Source organism: Cinclus cinclus, chromosome 1, assembly GCF_963662255.1.
Source record: "Cinclus cinclus chromosome 1, bCinCin1.1, whole genome shotgun sequence".
NCBI classification, from domain to species: Eukaryota; Metazoa; Chordata; class Aves; order Passeriformes; family Cinclidae; genus Cinclus; species Cinclus cinclus.
Genome location: NC_085046.1, coordinates 127,036,285 through 127,058,080, shown reverse-complemented (window position 1 = coordinate 127,058,080; position 21,796 = coordinate 127,036,285). Strand labels below are relative to the sequence as shown.

The window sequence follows — 21,796 nt, the reverse complement described above, 5'->3', positions numbered from 1 at the left end:
ACACAACCTGAATTACTGGGAAGTCAAACCCTCTGTTATTTGCCCCGCTACCACACTGGAAATGGTAATTACTCATTTCAGCAGTCTTCCACAGTCTATCTGCTTTTTTGAGAAGCATGTTGCATTAGCTTGGATTGGTCTTTTTAAAAGTTAATAATCTAAATCTCACTTCAACAAGACTGACATTAGGGCCTGTGTAAGAGTGGAGTTTAATACCTGCCTAATTTGGTTCTCTTGGAAATGTTAAGCCAGTGTAAGTCTTTCGTGCTTTTAATATTTTATTGAAAAGTTGCTTTACCATAGCTGAGAAGGGAATTCAAATTGCCTGACTTTGTGGTCCATGGCTATCACCCCAAGGCTACGTCTTCTTTTTCATCTTCAGGCTTTAAAGTACAAAGACTTGTGCACACAGACAGTGAGGTTTTGAATGCTAGCAGAGCTAAAGGATTTAACACAGGTGGAAACAACCCAAAGTCTGCTCTTGTGACAAGCTGGTCATGAAATCTCGAGATACTCCAAGAAATGAAATGAGGGATCATGACATGCTTCCCTAGACATCTGTCCTGGGCATTTACATGTAGTGTAAATCACTGCATAATCTCAATGCTTACGAAATATTTCTGGGAAAGGGAGCCACAGCCTGCAATCTGTAAATAGTGAAGAGAAGCAGAGAGAGGATAAAAGATTTGCCCAGAGTTTGAAAGTGTCTGCATTTTAATTGGATAACAGAGACAAAATAATCTATGCAAATCTCCTCCCACTAGCTACAAAATTGAGCAGAATTCTTTGCCCTCCCCTACTGAAAACCAGCCATAAACTACTTCTGAGTTGCATCATTTCCATTTCATTCCCTTGGATAATTTGGAAGTGAAAACATCTAAAAATAGATGGTTTGGGGATTGTTTAATATGCACATGATTCTCCTAATGCTTACATTAAAACACTTCCCAAGGTTCAATGAACATTTTGCTACTTTTCTTAGCTCGTTAATTTGAGATGTTTTACATAACCTGCCCTTTTCAGGAAATGCCAGTGAATAAAGTTTTTGCCTCTTTATATCTTCTCCGTGTGTTTTTGTTTCTTTTTTAAAAACCTATGCTAACAGGGAAATTTTATTATACTGTCTCTCTTTGCTATATCTGATATTTGGCCTGTGACATCTTGCTGACAGGTTTCTCAAAAGCTTACAAAGGGGTAAGGGAAAGGCTTTAAAATATATTTGTTAAATATCAAGGCTAGTAGAACATTTTTCAGCTGCAAAGTCACCCTAAAGCCTGTTATCACTTTATGACTCCATGAAAAGAAACACTTTAAAAGCTTCTTGTTGCTGTTTTAAATCCAAGTTTCACGTATGTTTTCTTAACCATATCTAGGTTCTCCTCCTGGAAAAAATGTTAATCCACCAATACAAAGCACCCTTTCTTCTGGTTCATAAAATTAATTTAGTAGCTTTTCTTAATCTTCCACCTGCTCCATTCCCTGAAATACAGGAAAACTGAACCCTTCACAGTATCTATTCTGTGACTTTCGTGCCCAGATTTTTGCCAGGCTTTTTCTGGACAGTGAGAATGATCTCTCTCTCTTGATGACTGCTATGACAGTCTAATTACCTATTTTCAGTTAATAGCAGCAGCACTCAGCAATTGCACCTATTCTTCAGGTGTTCCTATCTACCATGAGGAAAAACATAATGCCATCCTCACTTTTCTACATATTTTTCAGGTTTATACACTCTCTGCTAAAGAGAAAATTCTGTATCAATAATAAAAACAAAAATATTTTACAATTTGCAAGTCAAAAAAGCTTTACAAATAAAAATAAATTAAAAATAGATGTAGAACATCTGTCTTTTTTTCTTAGAAATCTTGATTAGTATCAAGAATTTCTGCCCTTATCAGGATGCTTGCAGACAAATGGAAATATGGTAAAATAAAACCACTTTTGTAGATATGGAATACATATGAGGAAGTCAAAAGATGTATGAATGAGTCTGGCTCTGAAATAAGTTTTTGACTCTGGGCCATTCATACCATTCAATGACCTTCCTGGCCATAAGGGCACATTGTTAGCTCAAGTTCAACTTGGTGTTCACCCAATATCTTTTTCTACCAAGCTGCTTTCCAGCTGGGTGGGCTCCATCATATATTGGTGCATGGAACCATAGAATCATAGAATTGTTTGGCTTAGAACAGACCTCTAAAACCCTTGGGGGGTTTAAAACCCAGCACAACCAAATCCCCCAAATACCTCCAGGGTGGTGACTCCCCATCCCTGTCTCCATCACTTCATCCCTTAATCATCTTATAAAACCTGCAGTATTTTTTATTCCCCGCAAGATTGATTACCATTTCTTCTGCTTACTTCAGGACATTATTTTAGAACAAACTCTAAAATCTTGTGAATTCTACTATGAAACCACATTTAATTTGATTAAATTTCCCACAAAAGCTTGGGGTTGTTCCTCTCCAGAAGCAGGACTTTGCACTTCTCCTTGCAAACTTCATGACGTTCCTGTCAGCTTATTTCCCTGTGGCCCAGGTAAACCCAACCATAATGGGAATATCCCCTGGGACCTCACCAGCACAAGTACCACGCCACCAGACAGGATGGCTTTTCCAACACTTTACTATATATAATTGCTTCATTTATTTTATTTCCTTCTCAACATCTGCTCCAAGTATTCATCTCAGTGTGACTCAGTGGAATTGACAGAATTGAGGAATTGATATTTAAGACTGAAGGAGACCCCAGCTCCTTTCCTTTCCTTTCTGTGGTGGGGGAATACAGAAATCATCCAGTTTCTACCCTGTATTTTCAGGACCCAAATCACATCTATTGGAATATGCAAATATTACAACAAGTTTTCAAAATACTTCACTTACACTGTTTATAGCCATATGACACAGCCTGGCTTCCCTCAAGCACCTTTCTACATAAACTTGTTTCCTAAAATCAGCCTGATGTCTGTTTTCCATTCTCAGGTACAGTAAGTGGTGCTGGAATTGTAAGAAGGGGGCACTTACTTAGTATTGTGTGTATCAATGGTGCAAAAAAGTTCATGCAGTTCTTCTCCACTCAGAACTCCATCAGCAAAGTAAGCTTTGAATTCATCAAAGGACAGTTTTCCATCATCTGAAACAATGAAGAAATTGAAATTGACTTAATTTAATTTATTTGTTTTCTTATTTAATTCAATGCAGTAGAAGAGGAAATAATAAAAACCTCTACGTCTTCATTTTTGATGTAGAAAATTTACATTTTAAATGCAAGGCTGATAAATTGTACTTAAGCAATAATTTATCTAAATTGATTGAGCCTTTGCACAAAGCATAAAGAATATTTTTATAGCCTAATACTTCATAACTTCTTTGGGTAGCACTAAATGTAAGTACACATGTTTCTTTCTTTCCTTCAGTAACATACTGAAAAGCTCATAGGGCACTAAAAACTGTACAGGATAAGACTAAGATGTTCTAAGCATCAGATTAATCTACAATGTATTGTGACTTAATTTTATAGTGGTGAAGAATATATTGAAAAGGCAGTCCCTAATTCCTGTAACTACATGCTGTACTACAGATTTGAAGAGTAGAGCTGAGAAGTTTCCTTCTTGTTTTACTTGCTATTGTCTCATAATTACTTTGTCTGGAATATATGGCTTCAGATATCTTGAAGAGGTTTCAAAATTGTACAAATTAAATGTCTCCTTCAACAAAACAATTTTGAAATGTTTAATATGAAAAAGCAAATTTTAGCTGGAGATGATCATCATTACAATCAAAATAACATGTCAAGATCTTCAAGAGCCAGAAACCAAGATGCCACAAAACTGCAACGATTACCTAGTGGAAAATCTAAATACATTTGCCATTTGGCTCTGGTTACAGAGGAGGAATATAAAAATATTGAGGGTGTTGAGCTGAGTGTTCTCACAGCCATGCTTCCTTTTGCTTTTACAGATGCAATCGATTGCTTAATCAAACAACCTCTGAAGTTTTATCCTTTGCTGGGAAGGCTGATATGCATGTAAATCATACACATACTCAAGAAACTAGTCACTTTTGGCAACTTTCCTGAGATAAACATATGAGTTTACCCACAGAATACTCTGGGGTGTGACACAAAATATTAAACAAATCTATTTTGGTCCTTCAGGATAATTGGCTTTATCTCAGTCCAGAAAAATCACTGATCCACCAACAGATTGGGTACTTTAGCTATTTTCTTTAAATTATTTGTCATCCAAGAGCAGACATTGCCTTTTGGTTTATTGCTGCTTATTCTTAATAACATTCTGAATGTTACTGACATTGAGTGACAAATCACTGATATTGTTTCTGGCAAAACACAAGGACTTTCGAACCTGTTTGGTACTTACAGACTCCATACGGTCACTTTTAGTCAAAAAAAGCGCTTTGATTATCCAGGGCATTTCTCTGATTTTGTATGAGTGTAAATGATTTGCCAGAGCAGCTGAGGAGGGCTCCACTGCCAGTGGCCATCCTTGTGCTTCCTCAGGGTTCAGAGGAAGCTCAGACTCAAGGCTGAACAAGTGCTCCCTTGGCTGTTTAACTGAAGAGTCATTTGCCTAGACAGGTTTTTGGTTTTTTGGTGGGTTTTCTTTTTTTATTTTTTTTTCTCTTTCCCCAAGTGTCAAGAATAGCTTTTATTTTAAAGACTGTCTCATGTGTCCTCAGCACCACTGCCCTGGGCACACCTCACTGCCCTTGGAGTGCCCAGATAAACACTATTTGGTTTAAGTGCTACAGAGTAGCCGAGCAAAAACCTTTATTAGAGATCCTTCAATCCTTGCTGCTGGCAAAGTGACAGGGGAAGGATGAGTAATGAAAGGCAAACTTCTCTGAAGCTATGCATCCATCAGGGAAATCAACCTTCAGCTGTATTTGCCTTGGCAATGTTGTTTAAGAAGCTGTTTTGTAAGACTTGCTTGTTTTTGTCTGTTTTCTCTGACATTTTTTAAAAGAAGGGCTTCTTCATAAACAGGCACAGTCACCTGCTCTCCTTTGTCTCCCAACTGGCAGACAAATAAATAGAATGAAAATATAAACAATAAAATGAATCTCACCAAGTTGCACTTGCAAATTTAGGAATAAATTCACACAGAGGTTTACAGGAGCCTTCCTTCAGGTTACAATTGCATTCTCACATTTATTTCAGTAAAATTCACCTGTCTATTGAATAGATGATTTTCTGTGTAAAATATGCCCAAGGGATATCCCCCAGCCAGTCTGCTGCAGAAACACTGGTATAATCTCCAGGATATCCTTTGGATAGCTGATGGCTTCAGTGTAGAGCAGCATATCTGACAGAGGAAAGTCACACACAATCTCTGAGTTGAAAGGTGATTTCAGAGAGTCAAAAGGTATCAAGCGAATAATGGGCAAGGGCACAGATGTATTTGGAGTTTGTGTGCACAAAAATAATGGCAAATGGTGAGACTACAGCCAGTGAAGGAAGTTACAGTGATGTAGAGAAGAAGAATGTCTCACAGAGGTACCAGCAAATGCTAGAGGACATTAAACCATTTCCACTGTCCCCTATTTTGAGCATCCTGTTAGGATTGCAAGGCATTCTCAGCAGTTAAAAAACAGTCTTTTCACAGCAGGAGCCACATCAGATGGAGCTTACATGGCTGAATGGCAACCCCAGCGTTAATGCTCTTGTCAGAGCCACATGTAAGAGTTTTTGGCAACCAGAAGGGAAAGCCACACTTGGCTAGAGCTCATCCTGAGGTTCACCTTAGAAGGATGTGATTTGGGTAGTCGAGCCCTCAGAGCTGTCTTGGCCCAATCAGACAGTGCCAAGCCTGCCTCCAGGCTGGCAGCATGCACACTACCAGGGCAGTGAGGTTGTTTAGGGTCTGGGGCTCTATAAGCACAGACCTCTGCCCTCGTAGGCAAACAATTAGCAAAGGAAGAAGAGAAAACAACAAGTGAAATTAATAAATGGAAGAACTCCCTGAGGGAGAAAGTATTTATTCACCAGGAAGGTACAGTCTCAGGAAGGGACAAGGAAGTAACAGTACTGAAAGTCACTTGTGCCATGGGAAAGCCAAGGGCCAAAATACAGACCTATCCTGGCCCTCACAATTCTTGATGGGATCTCAGTTTCTAAATCTCTTGTGAGGGTTGTGACAGCCCTTTATGGATTTTTGAATCCATCTGCCTTTATAGATTACAGAACCTAAAGCCTTCAAGTGTTTCACGTGAGCCACAGCTGCCTGCGTGTCTAGAGCAAATGCCCTTTAAAGGTGTAAATGTGGGTCCTCCTCCCAGCTCACCTGCTCCTGGGAACCTGCTGTGGGTCTTGGCCTTTGGAAGGAACTGACAGTTCACACTTGCTGAAAAAGGTTTGGATCAGATTACTCGAGTGCTGTAAGATATTGCCCCATACACAGAGAAAACCAGGTAGTGTGGGGGGCACATCACAACAGACATAGATGGACTGAACCAGATGCAAAAACCCACATGGTTTATTGACATATAGCACATAGGCTGGAATCAGACCATGAAAGATCTGCCAAAGTAACAAATTTCAATGTCCAAGGCGAGCACGGTAGTAATATCCACTCAGTCATAAGGGGCTGCATCAGAAAAATCTCAGACATGGGTGAAGGTTTAAAGAATCTGGGCAAATGCACTAAGCTTTTACTGACTCTGATCTGTATTGTATGTTGATATAATCAGAAAGAAGAATTTTGAGCCATTATTCAACCTGTTATGCTGGAAAAGCTTCACACAAGCAACCAAATGATTCCAAGGCTAACAGGGAAGGGGGTTAGGTTATTTCTATAGAAATATTTTTGGGGCTCTGGAGCACAGAGTCCAGCCTTGCAGCACTTGAATTGCACCAGGGGGGTGGGATGGGGAATACCACCCTAGACTGAGCCTGGGCTCTGGAAAAGGATGCAGGATCTGCAGTGGATCCAGATGGTCAGGAAGCAAACAGCAGTGTAGAGAGAGCTCGTGGGATGTTCTGCAGTGGTTTTGCCTTACTAATCCATTCACTGAGTAACTTGGGAGCTTAAATCAGGAATGTTATAGTTCAGAGAATTTCTGTCCTCTGGCTTCTATATAGAAAATGTGCTCTGCAAAGTAATTCACTAAATCTGTAGTACAAACACCCAAAGGTTAGGACATACTGGCCTAGATAAAAAATGCTGAAATTGAGGACTTGGCATTCTTTGCTTTGGTATAACTCAAAAATTTTTCTCAGAAAAAAGTTTAACCCACTAAGTGGCAATCTTGAGAGCCTGCAGGCCAACTCTGACAGTTCACTTTCGGGAAGATTCAAGAGATCCCTTTCCCAAGGTGCTTTCTCTGCCTCTCAGAGGCAATTTCCCTTAATACTGTGGCACAGTATAAACTAGCACTCTGGTAAACAAGCTGGAGCCACTGAGAAGTCACAGTGTGAGGACTGATGCAGTGAGGCAGCTTTCAACCTGTCAGAGCTCATCTACACACACATGGGCCAACACAGATGGTAGAAGACTCACCTGTAAAGTCAGTGTTTATTCTGCAATGGCACTGTCAATAGATAATTAATAGGAAAACACCTATTCTGACCTCTGCAAAACTGATTCTGGAGTAGGCATTGCAAGATCTCCTCCTGATGATCATGCACTTCAGAGGAGTTTTGGTTATTTTCTGGAGATCTTGTTGAGTTACTCAAAAGCTTATGATCAGTGAATCAATACCTTTGTCACTGACACCAGTGAAAGGGACAAGGTGCTACTGTTTCACTTGCCTTATTTTAAGGAATCCTTTATTTATGACCCACAGTTTTTGTTGGGCCAATGTTTGCACAGTTTTAGAGCTGGGCTGAAATCCCCAGATTATTGTAATCAACATCCTGTATGTATTATCACAGTATTTTATATAGTTTCAGAATTTTACATTTAAAAGCCTCGTGTCCCTGCTCTATATCATGGACATCAGAGGTACTGAATGAAGGCATATGACAGAATGCAAAGATTAGTCCCATCTGACTACTTTTCATTTTACAGATCCTAGTTCAAATACTTTTAAAAAAAAATATATATATATTAGGGGGGAAAAAAAGCTTTCAGTGAGTACTTGTTTGAAATCTCAGAGGAAAAAAAATTAAACCAGACATAAATGCAGTGATTCTGACATTAATAAGATTGTGTTGCAAGTCTGCTGGTTGTTTGATATTCAGATTTGCCAGTCTATGGAGCTTTAGTCTTCTTTTGTTTAGCCAGTTTTTAAAAATTTCCCTCATTTGTTTCCAGTTATTCCTGACTGCCTGAAGCATACTGTTTACAGTGTTCCTTATGGTTCAGGCTTTTTGGGTTTTCATGAAAATGCGTGCTTCTGTACCTGATATTACCAATGATGTTTTCAAATACCTTCCTCTTAGGAGGTAGAATGTTTGAGGTATAGGTTTTACTCAGTGCTTTTTCAAAACAGCTGACTTGTATTTGCAAATCAATGAAAGCAACTGTATACAGACCATCCTTTCTAAACCTCTCATATTACAGTTGTCCTCCTTAGGGCTTAGAGGTATCCAAGATCTTAGGGGCAGGAGCTGTTAGGTTTGGAAGAAGGTCATATTCAAATGCCAATTTGAATCTTGTGGAGAGACAGCTGAAAGGTCCTGCTCCTGGGGGACAGGGCTAGGAGTCACTCCCTCCTGGTTTGACTGGATGGACACTGAAAACTGCCAAGGGGAGTCTCAAATGCCAGAACATGCCATGTTTCCAGAGCAGGAGAGGAGAGCCAGAGCTGGAGAAGATAGACTCTGCTAAAAGGCAAAGGCAGTGGTCCTCTTCCCCAGAGGGATGGGAAATGACCCCTACCATGATGCCAGCAAAGGCAGGGCACTTTTCTCTGGTTATTTTGTGGTGTTCTTTGTCTTTGGTCTGTGTTGAACCATCAGTGTTCCGGCACCTTCCCCATGCTGAAGGAAGATTTACTCTTGCAAGATCAAGGGTTGCATTCTCAGTAGATTATTACCTTTTTTCCCCCCCATCTATTTTCACAGTCAGACTGTTTGTGATAGAATTTCTGCAATGTTGTCCATATTTGAAATTCCCTTTCTGTGCTAAGAGGAGGGAATTCTGGCAGGAGGCAATTCTAATTGGGCACATGTCACAGCTGCATGGTCAGAAGAGGCCCCTGGGTGACATTCATCAACAACTGATATCATTTCACTTGACTGCAGGTCACTGCAAGGCAAATGGGGTGCCCATGTCCTTCCTGGCATATCAGGGGATAAAAGAGACACCTCAGGCAGACAAGCACTGTACAGGTGCTGCATTCACACACAGGTGAGACAACCACTGTTGCCTTTGAGATGAGGGAAGTAATTTTTTTTTTTTTTTGTTAGGAAAGACTGGATTTGGCAGTTCCAGTTCCCCATTTGTCTTCTCTCCCTCCCCTGCAGTCTAGGGACAAGAATTTACTTTTTGAGAGGGAATTAATGAATTCGATTTTGTTTTAAACAGCAAAAGAAATTAAACAAATGAAGATTTTTTCCTTTTAGCTGGATTTTTTTTCCAAATTAGTTCTGTGTGAAATCCACATGCTTTCCTTTGAGCACATGGAGTTCTCTTGAGTAAACCTGACCAAAATTTCATTTCGTCACATGCACCTGAAACTTCTTTCCAAAAAGGTCAGTGTACAGCATCTCACCTTTATGAAAATGCTTTTTTCCCTTCAAGATTTTCTGTTGCTTTTGTCAATATTATGAACCATATTGTTCTTAAAAATCCTCCCCTATGCCTTGTTCTCCCTTTAATAAAAAAAATCATATGACCTTTTCATTTATGGGAGGTGCATGAATCACCTCCACAAAAAGAAGAGCTGCACAGCCATGAAATAAGAGCTACAGATAGAGTTTATGAAGCAGATCCTCTCACAGAATCTCTGCAAAGCTGATATTTCCAGAAACAGGACAGTAACAGAATGATATATGTACTGGGGCTGGCAAAGAAAGAAGCCATTTTTATGACTTGATTCACAAGGCTGTTTGTTAAAGGACTTTCTTAATTTAACACAGATGCCATAAATTACTGTAGCATTTTTGAGTACCAGCAGTTCAGCAGAATTTCTTGGCTCTTTTAAACTCTCATTTTATATTGCCTTTTTAAGAATATTTGTCTTTCCTTGCGGTGGAAGGCTACCTGAAGTCCCACAGCCCACAGATTCATAGTAAAAATGTTTATACTATGCTCCTATTTATCCACTTTTTTTTTTAAATATAGTTTTTCCTTGCTGTCTAGCAAGAATCTAGTAAAGTTTGTGATGGTATTTTCTCTGAAGGTATTTTAATCTCACAAAGCAAATGAATACGGCAGAGAAGGTTCTATTAAAAGTATATGGGAGAATTTAACAGGGCTGTGTCATGGACAGTAATGTAGTATTTGCTACTGAAAGCCAATAGCTGGTTTCCTGTAGCACACAGAGGTGACACTGAACATGTAAGTAGACCAACCATTAACCAAAGCTAATAATTTATGGTGACAACAGTGTAAATATTTTCAGTAAGTGGTTACATATCCAATAACCTTTCTGAAAATGTACTTAACTTCACAGCCTGGAAACAAATCTTCCTATCAATGTGGCACAAGTCTGTGCATTGCTAGATAAGCAAAGTGGAAGTCCCATGGGCAATTGATGGTTGAGCAAACACAATTAAGACCTAAAAGCTGAAATAATTTCAAGTTCATGGACTTAAATTAATAGAACTGAAATGACTGAACTTAGTCACTTTTCTGCCAATAACATGTTGCAAAGAAACCTTATACCAGTGACCGAGGTACAGGAATACGGTGACCAAGGTCTCTGAGGTTGATGCAGTTTTGTATTGTTCTGGAACAAGCAGGTTTTTCACTAATACTGGGAGCTGTTCCCCTGTTTTCATAGCAATGTATAATAATGAGCTGTGGGGAAGCCCAAATGAGGACTGAAGTGCTCCTAACCACCAAAGTGCTGTGGATCCACCAGAGCTGGGACAGCATGAGCCCAAAGTGCAGGGCAGGGACACAAAACTCTGGGGTCTCGTTTGGACTCTGGGGGTGTGATGAGTTCTGCTCTGTACCGTGTGCTCTGACCCTCATCCATCTTCAGGGCAGATACACACACATTATTCCAAACACCACAAGGGGGTCTGAGGGGGATGCCAGCAGAGCTTTGCTGTGGTTGGCAGGTGACCAAGCTAGAGATGCACCACTGCAGATGCATGGAGTCCTCCTCCTCCTCCCCATGGCAGCCCTCACCTTGGAATTCACCTTGGAATTCAACCATCACTGCCCATGCAAACCACTGGCAAGCAGACTGAGGGAGATAACAAAGGAAACACTACCAAAAGACTCTCACAGTGATGGATTCTGTGGCTCCTGAGCTCTCTGAAGGAGCCTGCCATGGTCTTGTGGGAAGTGCCAGTCGCTGCATGTGAGCTGGGACAGGAATAGCAACCAGAAGTGGGCTGTGGATGTGGGATTTCTCTCTCAGGAACAGTAAACAGTTATTCAACGTGCTCAGTTACACCACCAAATTGTACAGCAGCCACTTGCTGTCCAAGAGTTCTCCCTTGTAAGCTACTATCACTGATTTTCTCAGTGGTATCTGTTTAACTTTTCTTTATTGAATGCACACAGTATCTGTTTTCTGAGGATTGACTGGACCGGGAATTACTCGTCAGGGTTAGACCTGTCTGATCTGTGGGTTTGACACTGTTCAATGCTTCTCTTGTTAATAAAACTTATGACTTCTGTGCTATACATATGTGAGTTGGATTCAAGGGTTTATTCTTCCTACTAACACACTACAAAAATAGTGTGATACAAATACAGAATAAATACAAAACCAAGTCTGATTTCTGGATGTTCCCTGTGGTGCTTTTAAAACGTAGTAAGATGGAGCTACTACCAAGTATTTCAAATCTTGAGTCAGTGTCACTAGAAAACACCCACATGCAGCCAAAGTGCAAATCAGACACACAAATGTCAGATTGTGAAAGCATAAGATCTGTTCTTAATGAAGGGAAGATCAGAGTACAACATAATACATGGTACTGAATCTGCAGGAAACTTAAAATGACATGAGGGATGTCTGTTTTTTCTGTTAGGAATTTAAAAACATGACTTAAAACACTGAATTAATGATGGATTATTTTTTCCAAAGGAAGGGGGCAAGACATGGGAGCAATCTTACCATTCTTGTTTGCTCTTCTTAATATCTAAACAAAAAGAGAGACGGAAAGAACACAGTCATTTTTAAAAAAAAATTGTATGGGTTAGTAACAATGTTCTTCTTAGTACATATTTACAGTTTGGGGTCTACATCACACTTTCACAAAGTTGCATAAAATTTTAAAGTTCTTAATCTGTATCCATCCTTCCCACAGTGTATTGGTTTTTTTTGTTTTTTTTAGCTCCTCCCTTGCTGTGTGCACTAAAAACCAAAACCATAACAATAACCAGCTTTATTTCTAGTTTGTTTATGGATTGCAAGGATGATGTTCAGGCACAAAACCTGATGCCATATGGCTACCATGATACTGGATTCAGGTTTGAGAGAAGAAGCTTAAAGAAACAGAGCAAGAATTATGGCTGGGGGGATGTGCTGAGATGATGAGAAAGACTCGTGGTTTGTGTGGGTGGAAGAAGCAAAGGGATAAGTCAGGAGAGGAGCCGAGTGGCACAAAGGGATCAGACTCGGTGTCACAGGCTACTTCAGCCTGAACTGCAATGGGGAGGCATCCAGAAAATGCTGCAACAAATGTAGGCAAAGGAAAAATAGCAATTCTTCCAAATGTACTTTCTATTGCTGCTGTGAATATCAGTAAAGTGTTTCAAAATTGGAACGTGTATTTTTGAGAGCTGACAGCAATGGAAACATTCTCTGGTTTATTAAAATGTTAGTAGCATTTAAACAGCTTCACCATCACATGCCATGACTGCTCTGCTCCTAGAAGTGAAACCACACAAGATGGATCCAAGTGCCAAGCTCTGTTGGAGCACTTTCATGATGGTTTTGTGTAGGGTGGGGTTGTCAGGAAACCAACAGAGTTGTGACCCACATCCAGGACTTCACAGATGGTTTCTAGCTGAACTTTGCATTGGACCAAATTTACAGCACATAAAATATGAAATTTACTTAGTAAAATGACATTTTCCCTCCCTATTTTTCCAAATAAATCATATACTCAATTTTCAGTATAAGGATTGGACTTTTGAAGGGATGCAGCAGTGGAGTTTCAATCAAATAGAAATGTTCCATAACCGTGGGCCAAGAGTGGCAAAAGTTTCTGCATAAATAATTAAAAATTATTTAAAATAAATTATTTTATACATTTATTATTTTATAATATTTTTTAAAAGTTTATATTAATTTGTTTTAATTAACTCCCCTGCCCCCAACCTTAAGGAAATATTAAAATCCTTTAGACACTTGAGAGGGAGTTTGACATAAGACCAGGGAGGAGGAAGAGGTTGCTTTAACAATCATTAATCACTCTCATTAGGTATCTCTGGGGAGAGATTATTTATAAGAGCATTTAGTGACAGGACAATAGGGAATGGCTTCAAAGTGAAAGATAATATGTTTATATTAGTTGTTAGGGAAAAAAACCCTTTACTGTGGGTGCTGAGGCACTGGTACAGGTGGCCCACGGAGGTTGTGGATGGCAGTGCTAGAGGCCAGGCTGGACAAGAAACCTGGTTTTCAGTTTATCAGATAATTTGACCATGGGAATTTCCTAACCCAGTGTGCTGAGTTAAACCGGGGAGTTGGTTCCATTAAATGTTTTTTAACTCTTTCCTGGCAATTTATATTTCTCTTCTGGTTTTGTGATGTATGACTGTAATTCTCCCATTTCTTTTACAAGTGGTATCTCTGAGACAAAAATCAAATCTGTATTTTCAATATACACTTGAATTGAAATAATAAAAGTCAATAAAAGATCTTACTTAAATTATTTTCTGTGGAGGCTAGAGAAATCAGGAGATGAGCAGATGAGGATTGGTTGAAATAATTTGGGGAAAGGTTGGGGAAGTTGAAGTGGGTATATCAGAGAAAACATCTAGATAAAGAGTCCTTTACATGCCATTTTCAGCTGATATTGTGGAATAATGCCAATACCAGAGCTGGTCTGAAGCAGATCAGAGTTGGTCTCAAGATTTGTAGGTCTCACCAAGGTCAGGGGATACTTTGAAGATCTTTGGGTGGGAGTTTGCCTTTCACCAGGATTTCCCTTGGAACAAAGAAATGCTCTGTGCTGCACAAATTCAGACAAAAAAAATCTTTACAGCTGCACCTTGCAAGATGCTTGAGCCCTTGGTGACAGTCTAGCATGTCACCTCTTGGGGGCTGTGTGGCCAGAGGCACACCAGGGTACATCCCTGGGCTCACCCCCAAAGGGCTGAGGGGTTCAGGATTCTCTCCACATTGACTTTGGGCACTTCAAATTCATTGGGGTATAAAGGGATGGGAAGAACCTGCATGGTTAGTGAAAAAAACCCAACACTTTTAGGGTGAGAAACTCTAGTGAAAAGTGCTACTCTTCCCCTGTTCAAATAAAAATAAAAAAAAAATTGAAGCAACTTATTTGGAAAAGTGACTGTTTTCACCCAGGACTTCTCCTATTCACCCCCAAACACTGACCTGCTCTCCTCACACATGCAGACATTAGATGCAAAAGGGGAAAAGGGAAATGAGAAAAGGATAAGGGGAAGGGGAAAAGAGAAAAGGGAAAAGGGAAAAGAAAAGGATAAGGGGAAAGGGAAGGGGAGGTGAAGGGCAAGGGCAAGGGCAAGGGCAAGGGCAAAGGAAAGCCTCACAGCCTCACTGGGCTTCACCCCCTTACACCGAAAGAGGAGATAACAGCTCGAGGAAAAGAAAAAAAAAGAAAATAAGAAATAAAATAAAATGGGGGGAGGGGGGGAAAAGAAGAATGGAGAGAAAAAAAAAGACAAGCGAAAAAGGCAAAACACAAGCAACCAGGTGCCCCCTCCCCAGACACTCGCAGGTGTCCCATCCTCAAGGATGCGCTCCGTGCCGGGGTGCCGCGTACTCACTCACATGGCGGAAGATGCGCAGCCCCGCTCCCCGTTCCGCCTCCCTGCTCCCCGTTCCGCCTCCCCGCTCCCCGTTCCGCCTCCCTGCTCCCGCACAGCCTGCCCGGGGCCGGGCCCGGGGTCCCTCCGGCTGCCCCGAGAGCCCGCCCCAGGCAGGGCAGGGCAGGGCAGGAGCGCACCCTCTTGCATCCTTCAAGCGCGCTCTGGCAACACTCGCTTTCTCTCCATGAAAGAACCTTGGGTCTTGCGATCTCTCGGGCCACCTTTGCACGGTCCTTTTGGCCGCCTTCCCCTTCAGCAGTCACTTTTGGGAGATCTTTCTCAAGCAAACCACAAGCCGCCAGCTCGCAGGTGCTGCTTCCACACAGCTGGGCGGGGAGGGACCGCCAACACTGCGCTCTGCAAAAGCGCTCGGGATTCTTAACAAGGGAATAGAAATAGAAATAGAAATAATAGAAATAGAAATAGAAATAGAAATAGAAATAGAAATAGAAATAGAAATAGAAATAGAAATAGAAATAGAAATAGAATATCCCTCCAAGTGGTCTGGCCAAAAAAATCAGGGGCTGCAGCACGTAGTGCTGGTGCTCCTGCAAGGAAGCAAGCGGGGAGCTGTGGGAAGTGCCTGCAGGGCGAGGGCAGCACAGGAAAAGGGTCCCGGGTGAGGGAGAAGGAGGGGAGCTCTGAGGAGAACTATTGCAGACCCGTGCCAATAAGTTATCACATGGACATTGTGTAACAGGAGCTTTGACTCTGTGCTCCCACCACACACCACGAACAGCTGGCATTGCAATTATACATAATTTATTACAACAGTGTTGTATACTACATACCACAGTTAATGATTACCATATATGATACTATGCTTCTTAACAAATATCAGAGTGAAGTTTTGGTTTTTAAATACCTTTGTGGATGAAAAGCCTCAGCCGTGGTGTGACTTGAAAGTTTCTGCTTCTCTCACCTCCCTTTTCCACATTTCAGAGGAAAACATGAGAGATGGAAGAGAGAACTGTCCAACTGGAAAGACAAGGCATTTCACAGGGTGAGCAATTTTTTTCTCAATTAATAAAGATAGCTTGAAAAAGAGATGGAAAGATCATCTCAGGCTATTTTTGCTTTTCAATAATACTGAAAGGCTTTTTTTAAATCTGACTTTTATGATGGAAGTATGAGAATATATTGTTTTCCAGAGAGAGGAAAGAAGAAAAAATTCTAAAGGTTGTCTCAAGAACCAGGAGGGTGAGTGGAAATAAGAACAAGTTTATTTAGACTGTAGAGGGGTTTGGTTTTGTTAAATTTTATGACAACAACGTTAATATTTTATATATTTAAATTTTTGGACTAATTTCAATCTTGGAATAAAAAAGACCTTTGATGAAGAACCATTACCTTTCTTTTTGCTTAGCCTTAACATTCACTAAGAATATTTTGTTTGTCTACAGACACCTTCCTTCAAAATTGTAAGAAAAACTATTGTGCCATCTTGATATTTTAGGGTAAAAATTTAAAAATAAGAATCAAAAAATGTCTCATAGGACTTTTATTATATGAGAAAGTTGTGAGTAGAGTATATGTGAAACTTTCTGATGATGATGATAGTTTTTATATTGCTTTAAAATTACCTGAAGCAATAGCTCAATATCAATGCCAGAAGCAGAACTGGAGCTCTGAATTTTACTAGGTTCCATACACATTCAATGATCTTCCTCTGTCTCTGAGCAAGAAGATGTGAGGAGAGGGGAATGCAGCTGTGTGGTGCCCTGTAATGTGGGAGTACATGTACTGCCTTACTGGGAGGATGATGGCTTTGTGACCTGCCCAGGTGAGCTTAGCAAAGGTCAGCACTCAGTGACATGCTCCCCTCTGCAGCCACAGACCCGTGCTGCTCACCATCTAGTACAAGAAATAAAAGTTGTTCTGTGTGTGTCTGAGGATAAAACCTAAAAGAACCCAGTTTTCTCTTGATTTGTGTCAAATCATTAAACCTTCATTTAGAAACCAGATACTTTGCCAGCATCTTTGTTCATGTGAAATGGTTAGCAAGTGTGTAATGATTTTGCCCTTTAATCTGGGGGAAAAAAAACAAATGAAAACTGGCAGCAAGAGCTACCTTCCATTTCCTATGCAGTGGACTGTGATGTGCAACAAGAGCCATTGATGCTGAGATAGATAAACAGCAAAACTTCCTTTTTACTGAGGAAATGCAAGGTGCCCAAGTGTCTAATCGTGTTACTAAACCACTCCATGATTCCACACTCTATGTGTGTGGCCTCTAACTGACAGGAAAAATACTGTGTAATACTTATGTCAAAATACAACCTTTCCAACAGAAGGACAGTACTATTTGCACTTGGCTCAGGGAATGAATCTGCTTTATGGTCTTTTTTTTTCACTGCAGGAGCTGACTGGTAGGTATCCAAAGGGCTGAGTCAGTATTACACGGAGTCCTCCTTTAGCTTTCAAAACCTGCTGTTTTGTCATGGTTTGACCATCCGCTCTGGTGCTCTGTAGGCAAACGCCAAACCTGCCTCTGGTTTGGGTGCTCAAATGCTGCCCCTGTAGTTGCTCTCTCATAACTTTTCCTGGTCAAAAAGTAAAAACAGAGAAAATTCAGATTTAGTATGTTTGTTGCCATGGCTTGTAATATGAGCAGAAACAGAGGAAGCAAGAGGCCACCTCTCATTTCCTTCACTTTGTGTCCCAGGCATGGACTAATCTGACCCAAGTGACAACCCAGTATCTCTACAGCTCGGTGTTACCAGGAATTGGACTCTGGTGATGAAAAGGTAAGTTCTCCCTTACAACATGCAGTAACTGTGCCAGTGTCAGCAAGAGTGGATGTACAAAATCCCAGAAAGAGTGTTGGAATACCATTAGGTCAGCCACCCGTACAGGAATGTGTGGTTGGTATAGTTCATCAGATGAAAAACACTTCAAGGTTCCCAGCTCTGGGAGTTCACTTTACCCTCACTGAGCTCCCTCCTGGGACAAGGCCTGAGTCTCCTCCCATGGCTTTCCTGCCCTCCTCCTTTCCCTCTGGTCCCATATCCACCTGGTGGAAAGGAAAAGCAGACAAAGGCCATACTGGACCCACAGGGCAGTTCAATGGCAAACCAACACAGATAACAGGGATAAGCATCAGCAGGTGAGCCTGCAAGCAGTCTGCATGGATTGGAGATCTTTCCTAAACCACCAGGAAAACAAATATGATGTAAAACCATTGAGAGATACTGAGATGTTAGTGGTTAATGACTCAAAACAAGTGGCCATTTGTGAAGACTGCAGGGTGCTTTACTGAGGCTGGGTTTGCACCCCTTGGCCAAGGGGGAGGAGGGAGGGTAAAGGGGCATCCAGCAGTGATTGTGGCTCATGTTGAGGAAAAGCCTGCTGTGAGACTGGGTGGATAAGGCAGACATTTACACATAAGATCTAAGAAAAAGAATTAAGGAGAGGATCAAAGCATAAGGGTCAGAAGCAAAACAACGTGAAAGCACAGTGAAAATTTTGTACTTTAATTCTTTGCATTTGCAACATTCCCACAAAAGAAAAGGTAGAAGAAAACTGTTATTGTTAGTCTGCATCTAGAATGATTTCATGATGTACTTGTTCTGGCCAGGACAGTGTTAATTTTAGCAATAGCTGGGAGGGGGCATGGCTAGGGCACAGAGGTTATTCTGAACCACCTCATGTCATTGCTGTGGGTAAGAGAAAGGGACACTTGTTCAGGGAGAAGGGATTCCTTCCAATGGAGAAAACTTGGTGTTTTCTAGTATTGGGGTTTTTTCCCCCATCTAAATCATTTATTTTCTTATAACAGCTGTCATTAGTATTGTTGCTGTTGCTGCACATTTTCTTATTTCATTTCTTTTTTTGGTAAATTATTCTTACCTTAACCCATTATCTTTGTCTTCTGTGCCTCCAGTTCTCAATGCCATCCCAGAGAATGGGAAGGGGGGAAGGGCAAAGGGAAGCAGGTGTGTGGTTTAGGATAGTTTTGGAGGGGACAGTGAATTAGAAGTACCATTTCTAAACCATTACATATATTTAATCCAAACCCAAAGAAGTTCAGTTCAGAGTACCTGTCAGGCTCAGGCGTAAGCAATGGTCCTGAGCAGTCCATACACCCCTGCTCTGCTCCCCCTGAGAGAGGGGATCGTAAGGTTATTTGTATTGCAAAGCTTTAGTCACTCATTGTTTATCAAGCCTGGAAGAACAGCTTCCCACACAGCTGAAGAGGGGAATGAGGCTCCCCCAAAGAGTTAATTCCAGTCTTAAGGGTCCTGATCTATAAGAACTCAGAAGGTGCCATTGACTACAGAGTACTTTTAGTAGTCTGGTTAATTTATTCAAAGGCTTGAAGTTGAGGCTAGTTGGAGTGTGGAAATAACTACAGTTTCTTCCATGTGTATGTGTCCCCTGCCAAATGGCAAACTACATGGAACATATTTTGTTACTGTGACTGCCACTGAGAAAAGTGCCCAAAGGCCTCGTGCCTCACACCTGGGCTGGAAATGAGCACATATACACATATTATAGACAGTACAGCAATCTGGGAGAGTGTCTGAGACCTGTGACATGGAGTCATGGCTTTGACTTTGGCAAAGCTCCAGTGCCTGACCTATGCTTTTTCTAGATGTAGGCCATTGTCCTTCCTGTTCAACTGGGATTTAATTACTTGGACCCAATAAAAAGATAGTGGATGGATCTGAGAAGAGTATCTCAAACTCATTTCTGTATTTGAGAATTTTTTTAAGAAAAATTGTATTATTCCAATGTTTTTTTGAAGTGAAGAATTTTCTCCTTACCTTTCCCAGACTGATATACATCTCCCATTAAACAGTACCTCATGTGATGATTCCAGCGCTTTTCTTTGCTTTTCAGTTTGGAAATTCCTGGCTGTTGAAATTCTGCTGTCTGAAATGACCTCCTGGCTTATACCAATTCAGTGATTTCACCACTGACAGCTCAGAATATGCAGGCAAAACCTTCAGTGCTCACAGCCTAGTGGAACATCTCCAGGTACTTCTTACCTCAAGGAAAGCAAAAGGACCTTCAAAACCTTTTTGCCTGATATTTTGATCATATTACTACAACTGTAGATGAGACTCTTGCTTTCAGTGGATCTTTGGGGGGAGAACTGAATTCTTGCAGAAAGAGCAAATATGGCACTATCTGTTTTTAAAAAAAGTCTCTAGCAATTTTGTATTGCCAGAGAATTCAGTGCCAAGCACTGTCTGCTCTCCAGCTGTTATCATGCTCAGTCCCAGGCTAAGGAGAACAATGCAAATAAATGTAAAAAAAGGAGGGAGAGATGTGATTTTATCTGTTATTGATTTTAACAATAATTAATACAATTAATAGTTAAATATTTAATATAAAAATTAATAGATGTCGACTTGAGATAAATAATTACTTCTGATATGCAGAACCAAAAGCCTTAATCCAAACAGAGCACAGCTTTGGAGAAATTTCCATCCAAATGTAAATCTGTATGAGAAACTGAAATAATTTCTGGTAACAAATGTTGAAGTTTTGGCTTGCTTCTGAACACTGTGGTTCTTTGGAGAAATTCTACCTAAAATACTCCCAGAAAATTCTTGCTCACAGATGGGATTTGAGATTGAGTATAACAGGAAGTGATTTGGACAGACATATCCCACAAATGCTGCCATTATCCTGGTGCCAGTCTTGTGGGCACTGATTCAATGCCCCAGTGCTAGCCCAACCCAAAGACAAGTAGATTAAATTCCTGGCCATGTTCTATAGGGTTCTAGACAAAGAATTTAGTAGCACTGGTACACCTAGGAGACCCTGGATCCACAAGTTGTCTGCACACTTGCTGAGAGTGCACCCTGCCCCATCATCCTTGTCATTAATGAAGATGTTATAGAGTACTGGTCCCAGTATCAGTCTCTGTGCTGACCCATTTTAGTGACTGGCCTTCAGCTGGCCTGGAGAGGCGGAAAGAGCTGGGACTACTCAGCCTGGAGAAAAGAAGGCTCCTTAGTGCATTCAGCTATAAAGATAGGGGCAGGAAAACAAAATTCTACAGAAACGCTTATGATTTCAGAATATGGTCACTCCCTGCAAAACAAACAGGGAACTGTAAACAAGATTTTAGGATGTGTGTTCTCTACAAAAGCCAAAACACAATCATCAGAGGATGCAATAAACAACAGGGACATTGTATGTGTTTCACTGTGAGAGGTGTTTTTAACTTTCAAAGACTGACTGTACAAATCACTTACTTACTAGGATATTCCCTATAAATATTACCCCAGGCATAGCAAGAACAGTCATAGGCATTTCCCAGTTACTTACGTAAGGAAGGCTGTCAACCCAAAAAACAAATTGCTAATTAAAGCTTTTAGATCTCATTAAAAAAAAAAAAAATATATATATACAGGCTTCTGTGAGTCTCCTCACTGTTCAAGTCAGAGAGGAGTTTGCCTACATGAAATGTAGCAAATTTAGAAAGGTCAGTTTTTCATTTGAATGCTAATCAGGAATTCTGTTTTACTACAGAACTGAATAATGAAGTTATTATTTTCCTTCTCTCTGCATATAGATTAGATGACTAGATCTAGATATTTCTGGCAGATATATATATATATCAGTATTTAGATGACTTTAGGTTTAAATTTCAGTTATTCTGCCATAAAGGGACCTCCCCAAATCCCTGACATTTGTGAAAATTATTGACAAACATGGCAGCACATAGATAGAAACTTA

General features: G+C 40.6%; 1 protein-coding gene across 1 annotated transcript in view; it reads right to left on the bottom strand.

The window, feature by feature from the left end:
- NECAB1 (N-terminal EF-hand calcium binding protein 1) overlaps nucleotides 1-18,999 on the bottom strand; it is a 56,462-nt gene extending 37,463 nt beyond the window's left edge. Inside the window, 5 exon segments of the mRNA XM_062514750.1 lie at nucleotides 3,024-3,132; nucleotides 12,198-12,263; nucleotides 15,066-15,480; nucleotides 17,589-17,646; nucleotides 18,953-18,999. Of these exon segments, the coding sequence (XP_062370734.1) occupies nucleotides 3,024-3,132; nucleotides 12,198-12,263; nucleotides 15,066-15,480; nucleotides 17,589-17,646; nucleotides 18,953-18,999 (695 nt within the window).
- Nucleotides 19,000-21,796: the final 2,797 nt, after the last annotated feature.